Source organism: Xenopus laevis, chromosome 1S, assembly GCF_017654675.1.
Source record: "Xenopus laevis strain J_2021 chromosome 1S, Xenopus_laevis_v10.1, whole genome shotgun sequence".
Classification (NCBI taxonomy): domain Eukaryota; kingdom Metazoa; phylum Chordata; class Amphibia; order Anura; family Pipidae; genus Xenopus; species Xenopus laevis.
The window spans coordinates 97,572,550-97,591,389 of NC_054372.1; the positions used below are offsets into that span (position 1 = coordinate 97,572,550).

At 39.7% G+C, this 18,840-nt stretch overlaps 1 protein-coding gene across 8 annotated transcripts in view; it reads right to left on the reverse strand.

Annotated features, from left to right (window-relative positions):
• Positions 1-18,840, reverse strand: part of stra6l.1.S (stra6-like, gene 1 S homeolog) — a 67,008-nt gene that overhangs the window by 22,606 nt on the left and 25,562 nt on the right. For 6 of the 8 annotated variants that reach the window (XM_041579953.1, XM_041579954.1, XM_041579955.1 and 3 more), the window contains 3 exons: positions 16,354-16,422; positions 8,556-8,631; positions 6,567-6,667 (listed from right to left, as the gene is read on the reverse strand). In XM_041579953.1, the coding sequence (XP_041435887.1) occupies positions 6,567-6,667; positions 8,556-8,631; positions 16,354-16,367 (191 nt within the window). In that variant the 5' untranslated portion in view covers positions 16,368-16,422. Of the gene's footprint in view, positions 1-6,566; positions 6,668-8,555; positions 8,632-16,353; positions 16,607-18,840 lie in introns of those variants that run through there. The other 2 variants (XM_041579959.1, XM_041579958.1) reach the window with 2 other exon arrangements.

The window sequence follows — 18,840 nt, forward strand, 5'->3', positions numbered from 1 at the left end:
GATGTAGAAATAGACGAGGCCCTGACTAGAAACATGAGTAATAACAGTAGCAATAACAATACATTTGTAGCCTTAAAGAGAATTGAATGTGAATTGACCACAGAGTGGTGAACATCTTCACAATAGTTACTGATGTCTCACCAATGGTGATCTGCCAAATTGGGAACACTAGGCCACTCAATGTTCTTATTCAGTGGGTTAACAGCCAACCCAGAACTTTGCAGGACAGCTGTGTCGTTACCTGCTCACCAGTAAGCTAATCTGTTCAATTTGGTTTATATATATATGTGTCAGGGCCCGAAGGCTCTGTTGTGGTGTGGACCAAGGAGGAGACAAAACAACACCAAGTTCGCAGTACAAGAGGGTTTATCAGAAGAATGGTCAAAAGCAGGCAATTGGTCGGTACAGGCAGCGAAGAATCAGAATCGTTAAACAGGCAATAAGTCAATACACGGAGAATCCAAATAGCAAGAAATCGCACCCAGGAACTATACAAGATAGACCTATAATTGGGCAATGACAGGATGGGCAAATAGATTTAAATAGTCCATAGTTTGGCGCCAAAACTTGACGCGCTGACGTCATGACGCCGACGCTGGCGTCCTCACGTTGGTGTCCTGATGCCGACGCACATTCTGATGCCGGCGTCCATTCCGTCACCGGCGACCAATCCTGGGGCGACACGTTTCTGACGCAGTCCCACTGCGACCAGGAAGAACTGCATGGTGGAGCAGGAGGTCGCCATCTTGGATGTCCCGTGGGGTAAGTTCCTCCATTTCCATTACAGTACCCCCCTCCTTAGGGGGGGCCTCAGGACCACCGAGGCTAGGGGAAGAAGGAAAAAGTCTGTGGAACTTACGGACCAAGACAGGAGCATGAACGTCAGAACTTCTCACCCAGGAACACTCCTCTGGACCGAACCCCTTCCATTCGATAAGGTATTGAAGAATGCCCCTAGAAATACGAGAGTCCAGGATTCTCTTGACTTCGAATTCCTTATGATAGTCGACCAAGACAGGAGCTGGAGAGGAAGAAGAAGAGGGGCAAGACACAGCAGGTTTAAGCAGGGAAACATGAAAAACATTGGGTATCCGCAGCTCAGGCGGAAGTTGAAGACGAACAGCCACAGGGTTGATGATTTCGATGATAGGGAAAGGACCGATGAATTTAGGACCAAGCTTGGGTTTAGGAATCTTGAGACGAATGTTGCGTGTGGAAAGAAAAACTTTATCACCAGGAACATATGGAGGGGACGAAATCCTTCTTTTATCGGCAAACCTCTTCTGCACCAGGGAACTTTTCTCCAAGTTTGCCGCAGTAGCATGCCAAATAGCCAACATGTGAGCAGCTTGGTCATTGGCCGCAGGAACGTTGGTAAGAAGAAGATCCTGGGAAAAAGCCAAGGGATTCAGAACATACACACAGAAGAAAGGAGACTTCTGGGAAGAAGAATGCAGAGCGTTGTTGTGAGCAAACTCAGCCCAGGGAAGAAGATCCGACCAATCATCCTGGCACAGGGACACATGACAACGAAGAAACTGTTCCAAGGCCTGATTGACCCGTTCTGCGGCTCCATTAGACTGTGGGTGGTAAGCGGAAGAAAATTGGAGAGAAATGTTAAGAGCCTTGCAAAGAGATCTCCAGAACTTGGAAACAAACTGGGAACCCCGGTCGGACACAATCTCGGCAGGAAATCCATGAAGACGAAAAATGTGTTTAATAAAAAGTTCAGAGAGTTCAGGGGCGGAAGGCAGTTTCCGAAGCGGCGTGAAGTGAGCCATTTTGCTGAATCTGTCGATTACCACCCAGATGACAGTGTGGCCAGAAGAAACAGGGAGATCAACAATGAAATCCATTGCCAGGTGAGTCCAAGGTCGAGATGGAATGGGAAGCGGCAAGAGTAAACCCTTGGGGGGGGAATGTCCGGACTTGGAAACAGCACAAACGGAACAAGAAGAGACAAAGTCTTTAACATCTTTCCTTAGGGTCGGCCACCAAAGCAAACGAGACAAGAGCTCGGTTGTCTTCTTAATCCCGAGATGACCAGCCTGTTTGGAACTGTGAGATTGGGATAAAATGGCATGACGGAATTCCGGAGGAACAAAAGCAACACCAAGAGGAGTCTCTACAGGAGCCGACGAGAGGCACAGGAGGGAAACAAGGCGGCAATAATCTTGGTAGGAGGCACAATGGGTTCAGGATCTTCAGGGCAGGAATCTTCAGGAACAAAACTTCTGGACAGAGCATCAGCCTTCCTGTTTCTGGAGCCAGGACGAAAGGTGATAACAAAATTAAAGCGAGAAAAGAAAAGTGCCCACCTGGCTTGCCGGGGATTGAGGCGCTTGAGGGATTGAATAAATTCAAGATTTTTGTGGTCAGTAAAGATGGTCACAGGAACTGAAGAACCTTCAAGTAAATGTCTCCATTCTTCCAGGGCCAACTTAACGGCAAGTAGCTCGCGATTCCCAACATCGTAATTTTGCTCTGGGGAAGAAAATTTTTTAGAGAAAAAAGCACAAGGATGAAGTTTACCATCTGAAGAAGATCTTTGAGACAGAACTGCTCCGGCTCCAACATCAGAGGCATCAACTTTCATGAAGAAGAATAGTAGAGGTTCAGGGTGTCTAAGAATTGGAGCAGAAGAAAAGGCTTCTTTGAGGGTCTTGAAGGCTTCGAGAGCTAGAGGGGACCAGTGTTGAGGTTTACTCCCTTTACGGATCAAGGCAAGAATCGGAAAGATTTTGGAAGAAAAGTCTTTGATAAACTGTCTATAATAATTGGCGGAGCCAATAAACCTCTGAACTGCCTTGACTCTGGTAGGAAGGGGCCAATCCAAGATCGCAGAGACTTTGGCGGGATCCATCTTGAAGCCTTGTGGAGAAATGATGTAGCCAAGAAAAGGAATGGAAGAAGCTTCGAAGATGCATTTCTCCAATTTGGGGAAGAGATTGTTTTTCCTCAACCTGGAAAGAACTTCACGCACTTGGCAACGATGATCCAGAAGATTCTTAGAAAAAATAAGAATGTCGTCTAAATACACGACCACACACTGTCCCAAAAGATCACGAAAAATGTCATTGACTAATTCTTGGAAGACCGCAGGAGCGTTGCAGAGACCAAATGGCATGACGAGGTACTCGTAATGTCCATCGCGAGTATTGAAAGCGGTCTTCCATTCATCTCCCTCACGGATCCGAATGAGATTGTAGGCCCCACGTAGATCCAGCTTAGTAAAGAAATTAGCACCCTTAAGCCGATCAAAAAGTTCGGAGATGAGAGGAAGAGGATATCTGTTCTTTATGGTGATCTTATTTAACCCCCTGTAGTCAATGCAGGGCCGCAAACTACCGTCTTTCTTTTCGACAAAGCAGAACCCTGCTCCAGCAGGGGAGGTAGAAGGACGAATGAAACCTCTTTGAAGATTCTCCTGGATATATGACTTCATAGCAGAAGTTTCGGAGGGAGAAAGCGGGTAAGTGCGGCCTCGGGGGGGCATTGAGCCGGGTAAGAGTTCAATAGGACAATCATAAGGACGATGAGGTGGGAGAATCTCAGCGGATTTCTTATCAAAGACATCGGAAAAGGCTTGATACACAGGAGGAAGAGAAGAATTTGAAGATACTGAAGAAACTTTAACAACAGGAACAGCAGGCAAACAATTATGTAAACAAAATGAGCTCCAACGGGACACTTGTGTGGTGGACCAGTCAATGACTGGATTATGAACATACAGCCACGGCAATCCCAGGACAACAGGAGTGGAAGGGCAATCGATAAGAAGAAAAGACAGTCTTTCCAAATGCATAGTGCCCACCTTGAAAGAAAGTTCCTGAGTAGACTGCGAGATGATGGCAGAAGAGAGAGGACGATCATCAATCGCCAGGACTCGAAGAGGGGTTGCCAAGGGTTGGAGCGGAATAGCATGTTTACCGGCAAAGGCTCGATCCATGAAGTTGCCCGCAGCGCCAGAATCGAGGAAGGCTTGAGAAAGGATCTTCTTGGAGCCGAACTGGATTTGTATAGGAAGGAGAAAACGTTGAGCAGAGGAATGGGGAGAATGAAAAATTCCACCCAGGTAAGTCTCCCCAATCTTACCTAGGTTCTGGAGTTTCCCGGCTTCACTGGGCATTCATGGGCGAAGTGGGCTTTTCCCCCACAGTAGAGACATAACCCAGCAGCCCTTCTCCGGAGCTTCTCCTGTTCGGAAAGACGTGCCCGTCCAATCTGCATTGGTTCTTCAGGAGGTAAAGAAGAAGTAGCAGATGCCGCAGGAGGCGGAGAAGGAAGGTTGGAAGCCGGACTGGAGAGTAAGGGTCTTTGGAAGCGTGGAGCCAGGGTGGGTTGGAACCTGGAAAACTTCCTAGCGCGTTCCCTGTCAACTTCGACTTGGAACTCCCTTTGTCTGGTGTCAACTTTCACAGCCAACTCAACAAGATCTTCCCAGCGAGAAGGAATCTCCCGTGATACAAGATCATTCTTGATGCGCATTGCCAGGCCGTTGTAGAAGGCAGCATGGTAACCATCATTATTCCAAGAAGTTTCAGCCACAAGAGTGCGGAATTCGATGGCGTATTCCGGAACAGAACGAGTCCCTTGCTGCAGCTGAAATAAACGAGCCGAGGCAGAGGTAGCCCGACCAGGAGCGTCGAATACAGTGCGGAGGTCATGGATGAAGGCCTTGGCATCGTCAATAACCGGGTCCTCATTCTCCCAGAGAGGAGAAGCCCACTCCAGAGCTTTCCCTTGCACCTTCGCTCGCTCCGAGACAAACTGACCTGGAAGCAGGGTGAATTGGATCTCACACTGGTTGATGAAACAACGGCATGATTCCGGATCACCGCTGTACAGAGGAGGAGAAGGGATGCGAGGCTCGGAAACCTGGAGCGGAGTAGCAGGGACCGGCAGGGGGACTGGAACCACTGGAGACAAGGCAGACAATTTCTCCAGGATTGCTTCTAGTGCCTGGCCGAAGTGGGTTTGTTGGGCTTCGTAGGTCTGCATGCGAGAAGCCAATCCACGAACAGCTCTGCCGACATCAGTAGGAACTTGAGGCTCCTCAGAAGGGTCCATGGCCCAATTATACTGTCAGGGCCCGAAGGCTCTGTTGTGGTGTGGACCAAGGAGGAGACAAAACAACACCAAGTTCGCAGTACAAGAGGGTTTATCAGAAGAATGGTCAAAAGCAGGCAATTGGTCGGTACAGGCAGCGAAGAATCAGAATCGTTAAACAGGCAATAAGTCAATACATGGAGAATCCAAATAGCAAGAAATCGCACCCAGGAACTATACAAGATAGACCTATAATTGAGCAATGACAGGATGGGCAAATAGATTTAAATAGTCCATAGTTTGGCGCCAAAACTTGACTCGCTGACGTCATGACGCCGACGCCGGCGTCCTCACGTTGGTGTCCTGATGCCGACGCACATTCTGACGCCGGCGTCCATTCCGTCGCCGGGGACCAATCCTGGGGCGACATGTTTCTGACGCAGTCCCACTGCGACCAGGAAGAACCGCATGGTGGAGCAGGAGGTCGCCATCTTGGATGTCCCGTGGGGTAAGTTCCTCCATTTCCATTACAATATGTAGTAGAAATGCATCAAAATATATTTGACTGAACGTCACCCACACAGGATGTGTGTGCAGGGCCGGACTGGGCCAGTGGGATACCGGGAAAAAACCCTATGGGCCCCTGCCAGTCCAGACCCAATCCCCTGATCTGCTGGCCCCCAAAACAATATTATGCGATGCGTGCCGACGTTGGTGCACTCGAGGGCCCCCGAAGTTCGGAACCCAGTGGGCCCCCAATTGTCCAGTCCACCCCTGTGTGGGTATCATCATTTCTCTAAAAAATCTCTGAGGTTAACGCGACAAATGTAAGTGTATTTCAATGATATGGGGTCCCTCACAATCAGAGTTTATTTCTTTTTTTTCAGACCTGTACCTCATTTTATATTGTAGGAGAAGATGTCCCTGTATAGAGCCTATATATAACTAACATCCATATCCTCACAAAAAACCCTCTGTGATCTATTCAAATATAAAAAGCCTGTTGTTTAGACCCATCCGTTCTGTTTTTTTCTTTGTAGATAATGCAAAGGGTGTGTCTAACTTCTAAGTCCAGCCATTAACTGATGCCAAGCACTTACTACATGTACACCACTGATTGATTGGACCTCCACAGTGAGGGAAATTATCCTAGTCCTTGACCCTTCTGCATCAATCTTTACATACAGTAGTACATTTATACATTTATATATTAGAGAGTATTATGTATTATAGCATATATTTACTACCTACTAAAATAAATTATTACAAGTCAACTTGGACTTCTATTACCTAAAAGAGCCCTAGCAACTTTATATGATCACAGAAGTTTTTTTTTGGTAACTTCTTATATCCCTAGGCCTCAATATATCCCTTTCACACATATATTTTAGATATAGATAGAGAGAATGAACACACATATGGAGTCGATACACATCATTTCAGTAAAACAGAAGCCTGTCTTTCAAGTATTCCTAAATTTTAAGAGAAATACAATGCATTAATATGAGATATCTTACATGACAATTCCAAATCTTCCACTGAGCAGGTATAATTTGTCATCTAGTTTTGACCTGTTAACACGCCTCTCAAGAAAAGACAATGTCAAAATGATAAGAATCTGAAAGAGAAAAATAAATATATTTTGCTTAAAGGAAAACTTTACTGTGCATGATTGTACTTGATTGTACTTTTTATTACAAATCTTTCTAATTAGGTCCTCTTATATTCATATTCCAGTCTCTTATTCAAATCAGTGCATGGTTGCTAGGAACATTTGGACCCTAGCAACCAGATTGCTGAAATATAAATCTGGAGATCTGCTAAATAAAAATGAACTCAAAAACCACAAATAATGCAAATCTCCCCATCATATGAAAAGTTAAAGGAAAACCATACCTCCAAAATGAATACAGACTTTTTTTTTTTTACAGACTTTTCGGTATTCTTTGTGAATTGAGCACATTATCGGCGCATGCACAGGAGCAATCTTACGGTTCGTAGGGGTTACAAGTTATATACTATTATATTATAGCATTCTTACTAACAGTTTATATACTTTGACTGTGAAGTTCTTAATACCCAACCCCACACACACACATAAGGTCCTCTTGTTGCTGGTAAAGTCCTGCTCCCACCTAGAGGGTCCTTGCTTCTATTTGTTCTATATTTCAAAATGAACAATATGTGTGGCAGATTAAGGGAGAAAACTGGAGCAGGAATTATATTTCATGGTGCCTCCAAATGCCACTGATTCTGGGGCAGAGTGAGGAAACAGGAAATTGCCAACCTGTAGGAGGGCTCCAGGTCAGATAATCTTAGGTGTACTGCTGGCACTAACTTGGCTACTATATGAGCACCATACCCATGTATAAAAGAGTTTTAAATAATAAAAAAAATGATTAAGCTTAAGTTCTAGCAAAATGTAGTTTTAAGCAAGTCAGTTGCTTTATTAAGGTGGCCATACACGGGCCGATAAAAGATGCCGACAGACCGTGTCGGCAGCTTATTGGCCCGTGTATGGGGCCCCCCGACAGGTTAACCGATCGAGATCTGGCCGAAAGTCGGCCAGATCTCGATCGGGTGGGACAAAAAATCCCGTTGGATCGCGGCCGCATCTATTCGTTGATGCGGTCCCGCAATCCGACCGCCTGTTAGGCATCGTTAGGATCCGATCTTTGGGCCCTAGGGCCCACGATCGGATCAGCCTGATATTGCCCACCTCAAGGTGGGCATATCGGAGGGAGATCCGCTCGTTTGGCGACATTGCCAAACGAGCGGATCTCTCAGTGTATGGGCACCTTTAGTCACTGAGTGACAAGTTTTTTATCTTCTCAATTAGCACAGGATTAGGATACCCCAACAAACTGCCATTTAGTGTATAACTAGCATTTATGTGTTTTCTACCTAAGTGCATTACCTTGTGTTTAACAATATTGAACCACCTGAAGAAGTCAAGATATCAAATTTTTTTGACATGCTGATTGTAACTCTACTGCTATAAGTGCTTTTGATTTCACTAATAAAATTGAGGCATTGATCTTCAGCTATGGGAGCACGCCCCTCTGTTCATTTGATTGAACCCCCATTTGCCAACTTTCTGTCCAGTGATCTGATTGCAACGGTGGCCTTTTCAGACACATTAGCCAAAGACTCCACAAACAACTCATATCTGATCAAATATAAATAATTTATCAGGAAGGCCATTATTTTGGCCCCACAGATTGGTCAGTAGCCTGCTAACACACAAAAATTCCATTTAGGAATGAATGCAATTTATATGATGTACATTAATTGACTTACTGGATTAAGGGATTTATGTATTTGTTTGCATTTCCCTTTCTGGTCCTGGAGCCTCATACTTGATAAGATGCATACAAATATATACAAATATTTCTCTTTAGGTACATTTTCCTAAGACTCCTTAATGAGTTTCCTAAAAGCTATGTCAGTCTCTTAAAATCAACCATATGTGAAAATCAGTGGTCATTTTGCATAACGATACTTACGGAGGGAACTAGTGAGCAATGCAGGAACAAATCCATATCTACATATTTTGTGCAGGTGGTATTTCCCATTTCCTGTCTAAAATAAAGTAAAACAACTGGATGTTAAAAATGATGATATACAAGGTTACATAGTTACTGTACATATTAGTTTATAGTGGAAAAAAATAGTTCATTAAATCCCCCATCGGATACATACCATACACATGCATATATATATATATAAAACTTACTGTAGATGTTGAGATTACTACTACTACCCATGGCTTGTCCGAGAAGTCATCCAATGATACTGTCCTTTTAAGACACTCTTTTCTTTTCAAATTCTTTTTATTGAGTTTGCAATAAAATATGAATAATTTACATAGCTTTTTGATAATCACAAGCGTATGGCTATGCAGAAACATGTATATGTAATTCAAAAAGAATTTGTACAATATCAACCATACACAATGGAAAAAAAAAAAAGTTAAAACAAATATAAATATAAATATATAAATATAAATAGACCTGTACTTTCCATATAGCTCAAGCTTTACAAAATAAAATTAAAGACTCAATCAAGAAGATTTAGATAAGATAAACAATGCATTTTTGTGAAAGGGCTTAGTCTTTAAATAAAATAACTAGTTTTCCTGGTCTTTCCCCATAAGTTTGTGAATGAATTTTCTTTTAGCATCATCAAGAGTTGCAATATAAAAAGACCATCTACGTTCAATCCTATTCCTCTGAGATAATTCATCAACTCTGTACCTAATGACCTCTTGGATACATACATTTTATAAATATGAAAATACATCTTTCAACTGTGGGGAATCATCTCTAATCCAACATAAGAAAAAAGATTTCCGGGAAGCTGCCAGGACTAACCAGCAATATTCAAATATTTCGGTTGAAAAATTTGTTAATGAAATTTTATTTGCCTCCAGAAAGGAGTCTTTCAGAAGACACTCTTAATAGTACAGTAAATACCCTTTTTAACTTTCATTAAAATGAATAGGGCTGGTGCTGAACATGCTTTTTGCCTATTGTTTTAATTGAGAAATATCTATGGCACTAAATGAAAATATGAAGCCAGTTTCACTTTCACACATCTTATTACTTTCTGATGCCGAAGAACTTCAAAGTAGCTGATAAAACTAATTACACATCTTCTGAGATTAACTATTAACTATTCCTTTTACCAGTTTAGTCCAGTTTAGTTGCAGGTATCTGTGCTCTTTTAAAAGTGGGGCTCAAAGCTGCACTGCACATTTAAAATGAGGCTTTACTGGGGATCTCAAGGTTTCAAGGAAAGATAATGGCAATATGCACAGTAAAGATTAAAACCAACCATGCAGCCTGGCTGCTATGAGATCTGGCTATATCATTTATAAGCTGGCCTTTTACAATGCCATACATGTTTGCAGTGGCATAACTATAGAAGTCTGCTTCCTCTATAGCTGATAAGAAAACCCCCTCCTCCCGAGCCCCTCTCTTACTTATAAGAAGAGGACGAAAGTTGGGACGGGATGTGGGCAAAGTCGGGTGTTGGGCAGGAGGATTGGGGATCGGAGTGTGCCGGCCCCCTCTGAAGGTTTTTTTTTGTAGGGGGGCCCGGCACACTCTAGTTTCACCACTGCATGTTTAGCAGAATGGACAAAATCAACCAAACTGCTACAGTAAATATGGGCATGTATGGCCCCATAAGGCCCATTAATTTTACAGATAGGTTAAAATAAATAAAATGTATTTTATTTGTTTATTATATAGTCAGTTTAATTTTCAAAGTAGCATATGCTTTTATGTATTTCCTAAGCAGATTCTCCATACACTATGGGGCAGATTTACTAAGCTTGAGTGAATAATTTGAATGGAATAATGGGAATGGAAAAAATATTCTAATTTTGAAGTATTGTTTTGGGTACTACGACCATCGAATTGGTCAAATTAGATCAAAAATTGTTCGACTATTCGACCATTTGATAATCGAAGTACTGTCTCTTTAAAAAATACTTCGACTTCATACTTCGCCACTTTAAACCTACCGAGGTGCAATGTTAGCCTATGGGGACCTTCCCCATCACTTTTCTAAGTTTTTTTTGATCGAATAAAAATCCTTCGAACAATCGATTAAAACCGTTCGAATCGTTCGATTTGAACGATTTCATCGTTTGATCGAACTATTTTTATTCGAGCTTTTGCGCTGAAATCCTTCAAATTCGATATTCGAATTCGAAGGATTTTACTTCGAGGGTAGAATTCGAGGGTTTTTTAACCCTCGAAATTCGACCCTTGATAAATCTGCCCCTTAGTTTTAGTTTATTGCCTGATTTTACATTTCCTGATTATTTCTGTATCTTTATAGAAAATATCTATATTAAATATCTATTTCACACTTAAGGGCTTACTAAGTAATATAGGTGCTAACTTAAAGTAGCGCTATGGCCAACATGCAGAATTCCATCTGTAAATAGCAAAAGCCTTTGCTGCAACTTGCAATTTAGGTGCAACTTCAGGTCTGAGCTAGGATACTAACAAAAGTAAGTAAAAGCATTCCGGAACATTTTGGTAAAAGTAAGATAGCCACCCAATTTCCTACCACTACTAGAAGTCACCTTTTAATTGGAAAATACACCATTTAGAGATTTTTTATCCTATGAGCAGGGACACAAGGTCTGGCAGCATTAAGGACCATAAAATCTTAAATCTAATACACTTAGAATTTACACCCAGGCCCGTGGCAAGGCCCGGGCCTAGGGCAGCGAAATTTTAGGGGCGGCATGCCGCCCAGCCGCATCCTGAAATACAGAGTTCCCCAGCGATATGATGCATGCCCTCACGCACGCTGGGGGGTGAGGGCAGGTAACGGGCACTTGGACCCAGAGGCCTCGGGGTGCCCGGGAGAGAAATCCGGCACTGCTTGCACCCTACTCAAGAGAGGCTTATATATTAAAATTCGAATTTGTGTAATGTTAGAGATTTATTCTACTTTTAATACACACAAATTTTTTCTCATTGATTAAAAATCCAAATACAGTATATGCAGTGATTTTTGTTTCCATGAAAAAAATTTGAATGCCCAAATCTCAAGCCAACATAAAGTGACAACCATTTCTTCAATTACATCACAATACCTTTTCACAAATAATTTAAAGAGCTAGTTTAAATTAATATTTAGTATGTTATGGAATGGTCAATTCTAAGCAACTTGGCCTTCATTTTTTCTATTTTATAGTTTTCCAATTAATTGCCTTTATTTTCTGAATCTTTCCAGCATTCAAATGTCAGGCTACAAATGCTATTGCTACTTTTTATTACTCATGTTTCTATCCAGGCCTCTCCTATTCATATTCCAGCCACTTGTTCAAATCAGTGCATTTTTTCTAGGGTAATTTGGACCCTAGCAACCAGATTGCTGGAATTGCAAACTTGAGAGCTACTGAATAAAAAGCTAATTAACTCAACAACCATAAATAATAAAACATGAAAACCAATTGCAAATTGTCTCAGAATATCACTTTCTACTTCATACTTAAATGAATTTAAGGGTGAACAACCCCTTTAATGGACTATATATAAGGCAGATAACATACAATGATCTTTTCATCAGACTAAAAAAGGCCTTGGATTTCTCTCCGACATGTAAGAGTCAATGGCAGCTGTGCCTAACCCAGTTTGCACACACAACTAAACTGTATGTCATTCAGTTAATGAGGAGTTATTATTTTGTTTTGAGAGCTTGCTCTATTGGGTGTTCCAAATAAGGTTGGAAAATGAAGCTACCATGTAGGAAGTCACTGTTTGTGTAATGTTTAGTTTTATGATCAGGTTTACAGGATGCTTATCAATGGTGCATTGTTTAAAGGTCTCTGACTCATCCTACCAGTCTGCTCTCAAAATTATAATTATAATTTCCTTAGTAAATTTAATAGTGCAGCTGTGTTAAGTAAACTGATATCACTCTTATTCATAATATGCATGAGAATATTTTCACTACTGCAAGAATGTAGAGTAAATAATAGCACCTTATATATGAAAATATTTGTATAGATCCTAAGCTCTCCGTGGCAGTGTTGTATTTATGCATAAATGAAATAAAATATAGAGTGTGCATATCATGTTAGGAGCAAGAATATTTCTTATTAATTATATATAACTATGAAATTGTTAATTTAGAGTCTGGGACCAGACGCTTTTATCTAAAGAAGTTTCAGATTTAAACTCTTGCCTTCTATGACTCTTAAGATCAGGATTTCGGAAGGAGGTGGGGAGTCAAGATCTGCTGCAATTTCCAGCAAAATACAAGATTTGCAGAGGTGTTTGCTGAATTTAGGGTAAAGATTCTAGATTATCTGGAGTGCTGGTTTTTGGAGAGTTCCTAATACCAGGATGATGGATGAAAATGTGACAAAGAGGAAGCAGACCCTGTGGCTGCAGGAGTGGGGGACAGGAAGTATAGGGGTCCCATGAGGCCATAATTAATATCCTATTTTAATAAATATTGGTCAATCTCTGAACATTTTAAGGGCCTGAAAAATGATTTGCTGTGGGGCCCAGTAATTTCTAGTTACGCCACTGACCAGGCTACTAAAATGACACCATGCATACTGTTTTTATAACTACTAATACCATTTTTACCATACCATATATACAGTATATACAAAGTAAGGTAGTCGCTATAATATCTGTGAACATGTCAAAGTCCAGAAAGGATTTTTGCTTTCATATAAATATAATTGGATATTTTGGTTGTTTTCACAGCACGTTTCTCTGTCAGATGCAAGGAAATATTCTAAAGGTGGCCTTGAGGCGGGCGATATCTGGATGATCTATTCGTGAGCCCTAGGGCCCTACGATGGGATCATAATGAATGGCATAGAGGCAGTCAGATAGCGGGGCCATATCAACGAACAGATGCGGTCCGTGATCCAACAGGATTTTTACCCCTGTCCAATCGGCATCTGACCGACTCTTGGCCCCATACACGGGCCAATAAGCTAACGACGGTCTATCGGAAGCTTTTATCAGCTCGTGTATTACCCACTTTACACTTTTGTTGGCATTCTGCCTTTTCCCGGAATCTGACTTTAAGATTGTTTTTCATTTTGGCAAAAAAAAAAAAGAAATATTGCAGTTACCACTCATTTGAATACATATTTAGAGACATGTTTTTATTCCAAGCAAATGACAGTAGGCTGGGCACATTATATTTCTGGCAGCCTGGGGAAGGGCGGGAAATGCAAACAATTGCAAATAATAAGCCACATTCAAGGCCAGGATCACAGAAACTAGTAGATGGTACAACTGCTCGCATATTTTTACAGGAATGTGCTTTAAGTGGCTGTTCACCTTCCAAACACTTTTTTCCATTCAGTTGTTTTCAGATTGTTCACCAGAAAAACTTTTTTTTTTAGTTGCTTTCGATTTTATTTTGTACACTTGTTCCAAGATGTAAGTTTAAAGTATTGGTGTTTTAGACTGGCAGCTCAATAATTTAGGTGCAGAATGTGAGCTTTTACAATTTGCTACATTTAGTTGATATATTTCTCACCAGTAGTTGTGGAATATTAGCAACAATTGTTTCAATTCTAACAACTGCCTTTAATGAAACTCAGGGATTCTGCTCAGCAGTGACAAAGAAAAGACAGGTATCAACTAAATGTATCAATTTCAAACAGTTACAGAGATAGTAACCTCCCACACAGCTGCTTTAGAAAGACATAAGGAGATGAAAAATTTAACTTTACACTTCAATATTAGAAAAGTGTTTGAAAGTGAACAACCCCTTTAATCTATGTTTTTTTTAAATTAAGATTTCCCTCAAATAAAGAGCTCACCACAACACAAACATTTTGCCTTATTAATCCAAAAGCCCAAATTTGCATATTATAATGTGAACAATTCCCTGCCCAGAAATGTATTATATTCTTCAGATGTTTGGTTCTTTATAGTTACCTGCTCTAGCCTTTGGGTACTGATACCATGCAAGTGTTCCCAAACTCTTCTGTGTTTTTTTTCCCTGAATGAGTTTTTTTTTTTTTTTTAAATTAAAAGTTTGGTGCCTAAAAAAAACAGATCGACAGGAAGCCAAGGTATTTGAATAGACTCCCAAATTGAATCTTGAATTATGTACATCTCTACTCATTTTTATGATTGCTTTGTACTGTGCACTATCGCAAGTGCATAAAGTATAGGGATGCTGGCTAGCCGCACATGCACAAAACATATTAAGTGATCCCAGTGAATGACATTGATGTATCAAAATGGTGCCCACAAGCAGCAACCCAGAAAAGACTATATTGAGATACATAACTAAAGAAGTAAAGCTTTTTATGCTAAAAAAATAGTGTGGGGGAAGGGAGTACTACTGTTGGGCAAAGAGGTGATTGGTGGAATTTCCTTGCTTTTTAATTTGTACATAAATCTGAATTATGTATTTGACAAATTCTATTAATGCTTTTAAGAGAGGCTTGGATAATGTTTTGAACAAGCATAACATTCAAGGCTTTTGTGATCTTAACATCTACAGTTAGTTTAGTATTGATATAGAGTGCGTATATAGGTCTGTATAGGGATGAATATATATATATCTATATATATCTATATATATATATATATCTATATATATCTTTATATATATATATATATATATATATATATATATATATATATATATATATATATATATATATATATATATATTAGTGCCACACAACACACTACAATCTTTGCCTTTGGTGCATGGGAAACATTTTGATACTGAGATTTGTGTGTGTGTGTGTGTGTGTATATATATATATATATATATATATATATATATATATATATATATATTTTTTTTTTTTTAATATTTTTCAGTATTCCCGTTGAGTGCGGTACTATGTTACTTATACTATAAAATCCAACACCATGAAATGTAATGTGGAGATGCTTAATACTAATCTGTATAGATACACTAAGGGGCAGATTTATTAAGGGTCGAATTTCAAAGTAAAAAATACTTTGAAATTCGACCATCGAATTGAAATACTTCGACTTCGAATATCGAAGTTGAAGTATTTTTCACCGAATTTGGAAGTAAAATTGTTAGATCGAATGATTAAATCCTTCGATTTGAACGATTTTAGCGTACGATCGAACGATTTTATTTCGATGTGTGAGGACTTAGAAAATGGCTGTAGATAACTTCGATAATCGTTTAAAGTACTGTCTCTTTAAAAAAACTTCGACTGCAATACTTTGCCAAATTAAACCTGCCGAATTGCTATGTTAGCCTATGGGGACATTCTACAACCATTTTTTTTCTTCACACATCGTAGTAAAATCGGTTGATCATATGCTTAAATCATTCAAATCATTCGATTGAACGATTTTACTCCGATCGTTCGATGGCCCAATTCGGTGACTTCGATATTCAAAGTTGAAGCATTTCAATTCGATGGTTGAATTTCGAAGTATTTTTTACTTCGAAATTCGACCCTAGATAAATCTGCCCCATAGTGACTTGTGCAGTTCAAGATTTGGTCTTCTGGGAATTGCCGAAAATAAAGGACCCAATATAAGCAATTTGTCTATTTTCCAATTAAATCCAAAGCCTATTCTGCATATTAACACAACTACATGATCACCTTAAATTTTTCAGCTTTATAGCATAATAACTCTCTAAAACTATAGCAGAGCTGCACAACCTTGTACCATTTCACTGTTCATAAGTTTGTTTGGTGCCTGTGTTTAGGTTTAGTTGAATAAAGCACAATTCCAATCAGCAAAGATGCCCTTATTTATATGACATTTCAGTTCTATAGATAATGATACTCACTCCTGGAATGACATTGTGTTGCAGATTGGTGTTGCCAGAGCAAATTCCAATACCGGATTAAGGCGTCAGCTATGGAAAGAAACAAAGAAAAATTTCTTCTCTGTGGTACTTAATTTTTACCATGTGTTAAGAATGGTAAAAATAGTTCAAAATGGTTCAAGTTATTCATTGTTTCCCATATTCGTTTCTCACTCATCAATGCTCAGTTTGGGAAGGCTACAACACTATTGTCTTCTGCTCTGGAGAGATGTGTAATAGAAAGCAGAAACAGTTAAATATATTCCAAAGTGAAACTGTTCCTGTCACGTGCTCAACCTCTTTGTTAGAGTAATCTAAGGTTTCCTACCTCTCTGAGCTTTAAAGAGACAACAGTCTCAGATAAAGGTTAAACATAATGTAAAAGATCATTTAAAAGGTTAAATATGCTTAAATAAATAAATCTGTATTTGTAAGTTAGAATGAATAAAATGACAAACATAAAAAAGCTGTTTTGATTTAAAGGGAAAGTAGACCTTTTATCTAAAAAATGTTTTATGTAGAGATGTTGCCATCATATGTGAAGGCTATTGCAGCAGTCTGTTATACATTTAGCTGTGGCATTATGGCATACATGAAAGGGATTTAAAGATCTTACACAGTGTAGTCATTACTTAAATCAAAGCAATGCATTGTTTAGCACACAGGAGAGCTATTTAATAATGCACTTTTTAAATACAGCGTTATAGTGTATTGCTGGGTGTATTTGTGACAATATTTCATATTAGCTAGAAATGTGTTCATAACTGCGGCATTACATTCAGTCTGGAGGATTGTAATCTTCTCACAGGAAATGTGTCATTGGCTTACAATAAAGTGCAATGATGATGCAGGAATGTGGTGTACGAAAAGGGGACCTTTCATCCTAAGAAATAATTCAGAATGCTGTTCTATTTTGTTTGTTAAACAAATAAACTTTAACTACACTATAAAATATATAAATCTTGTTTCCTTCGTTCTTTTGGAGCACATAGATGAGCACCATTTTGTGTTATTAAGGCAAGCTTTACATCATCCCAAAATCCTTTGTTTATGGGGGACATTATGCCCATGCTTTGACTACACACCATGATGAGGGGAATGCAAGGAAAGCAGTGACATCTAATAAGTGCAGAATAGAAAATCAAAGTATCTGCTTACCCTGCTTCTATGCCTGAAACATAAAAGCGGGGCAAGTACTATATGATTAACAGCAGAGATGTATGTTTAAAAGTAGAGATGTTAAGATACTTTTATAACAGGTGCAGATGTGTTTCATTTAAAAAGGACTTTTATTATACAGCTTTCTATGTCTGAGTGACAGGTCCCCAGTTTACATTTAATTTTTTTTATTAGTTGTGGCTTTTGTGCTGTTTAGTTATTTTTAAAAGTCACATGTCCATCCATTCATTCAGGAAGAGAATTCCACATCGTTAAAGGAATTGTTTAGTATAAAAATAAAAACTGGGTAAATAGATACAAATGTGCAAAATAAAAAATGTTTCTAATATAGTTAGTTAGCCAAAAATGTAATATATAAAGGCTGGAGTGACAGGATGTGTAACATAATAGCCAGAACTCTACTTCCTTCTTTTCAGCTCTCTTGGTTTCCACTAGGTATCTGAATCACAGAACACCAGGCAGCATTAGGGTCCTTTAAAAAATATCCAATTTTATTCATAATTAAATCGTAAAAACAATATTCAGCAACAGTGTATCTAGCCCCACGCTCGACGCGTTTTGTGGCCTCACACAACTTCCTCAGAAGCACTTGGTGTCCACTGACTGGTTACCAGGCAGTAACCTCCCTTCTTCTAATCAGAATGGGTGAACTATGTGTCAGCTGGAAGGACCTACTGGTAAATAAAGCATCGGAGAGATTATAACTTCCATCAAGTTCAACCTTTTAAAGGAGAACTAAACACTTAAAATGAATATGGTTAAAAATGCCATAGTTTATATACTGAACTTGTTACACCAGGCTAAAGTTTCAGCTTCTCAATAGCACTTGGAAAGTGTCTGTGACACTCACATGCTCAGTGGGCTCTGAGCAGCTGTTGAGAAGCTAAGCTTAAGGGTTGTCACAAATTATTGAGCAGAAAATGAGGTTGGCCTGTAATATAAGCTGATGTTACAAGGCTGATTATTAAATTCTGATGCTAATTGCACTGGTTTCTGTGCTGCCATGTAGTAATTATCTGTATTAATTATTAATCAGATGTATAAACAGCAGTTCTGGAACAATTAATGTTTAATTGCAGGGTGTTGCAGGGGAATAAATACATCTGTTCTGGGACAATTTATGACCAGGTGTTGGGAGTTACAATGGAATAAATGCACCTGTTCTGGAAAAATTTATGATCAGGTGCAAGGAGTTGCAAGGTAAAAATGCAGCTGTTGTAGAACAGTTTACAGTCAGGCACAGGGAGTGTCAAGGGAACAAATGCAGCTGTTCTGGAACAATTTATGATA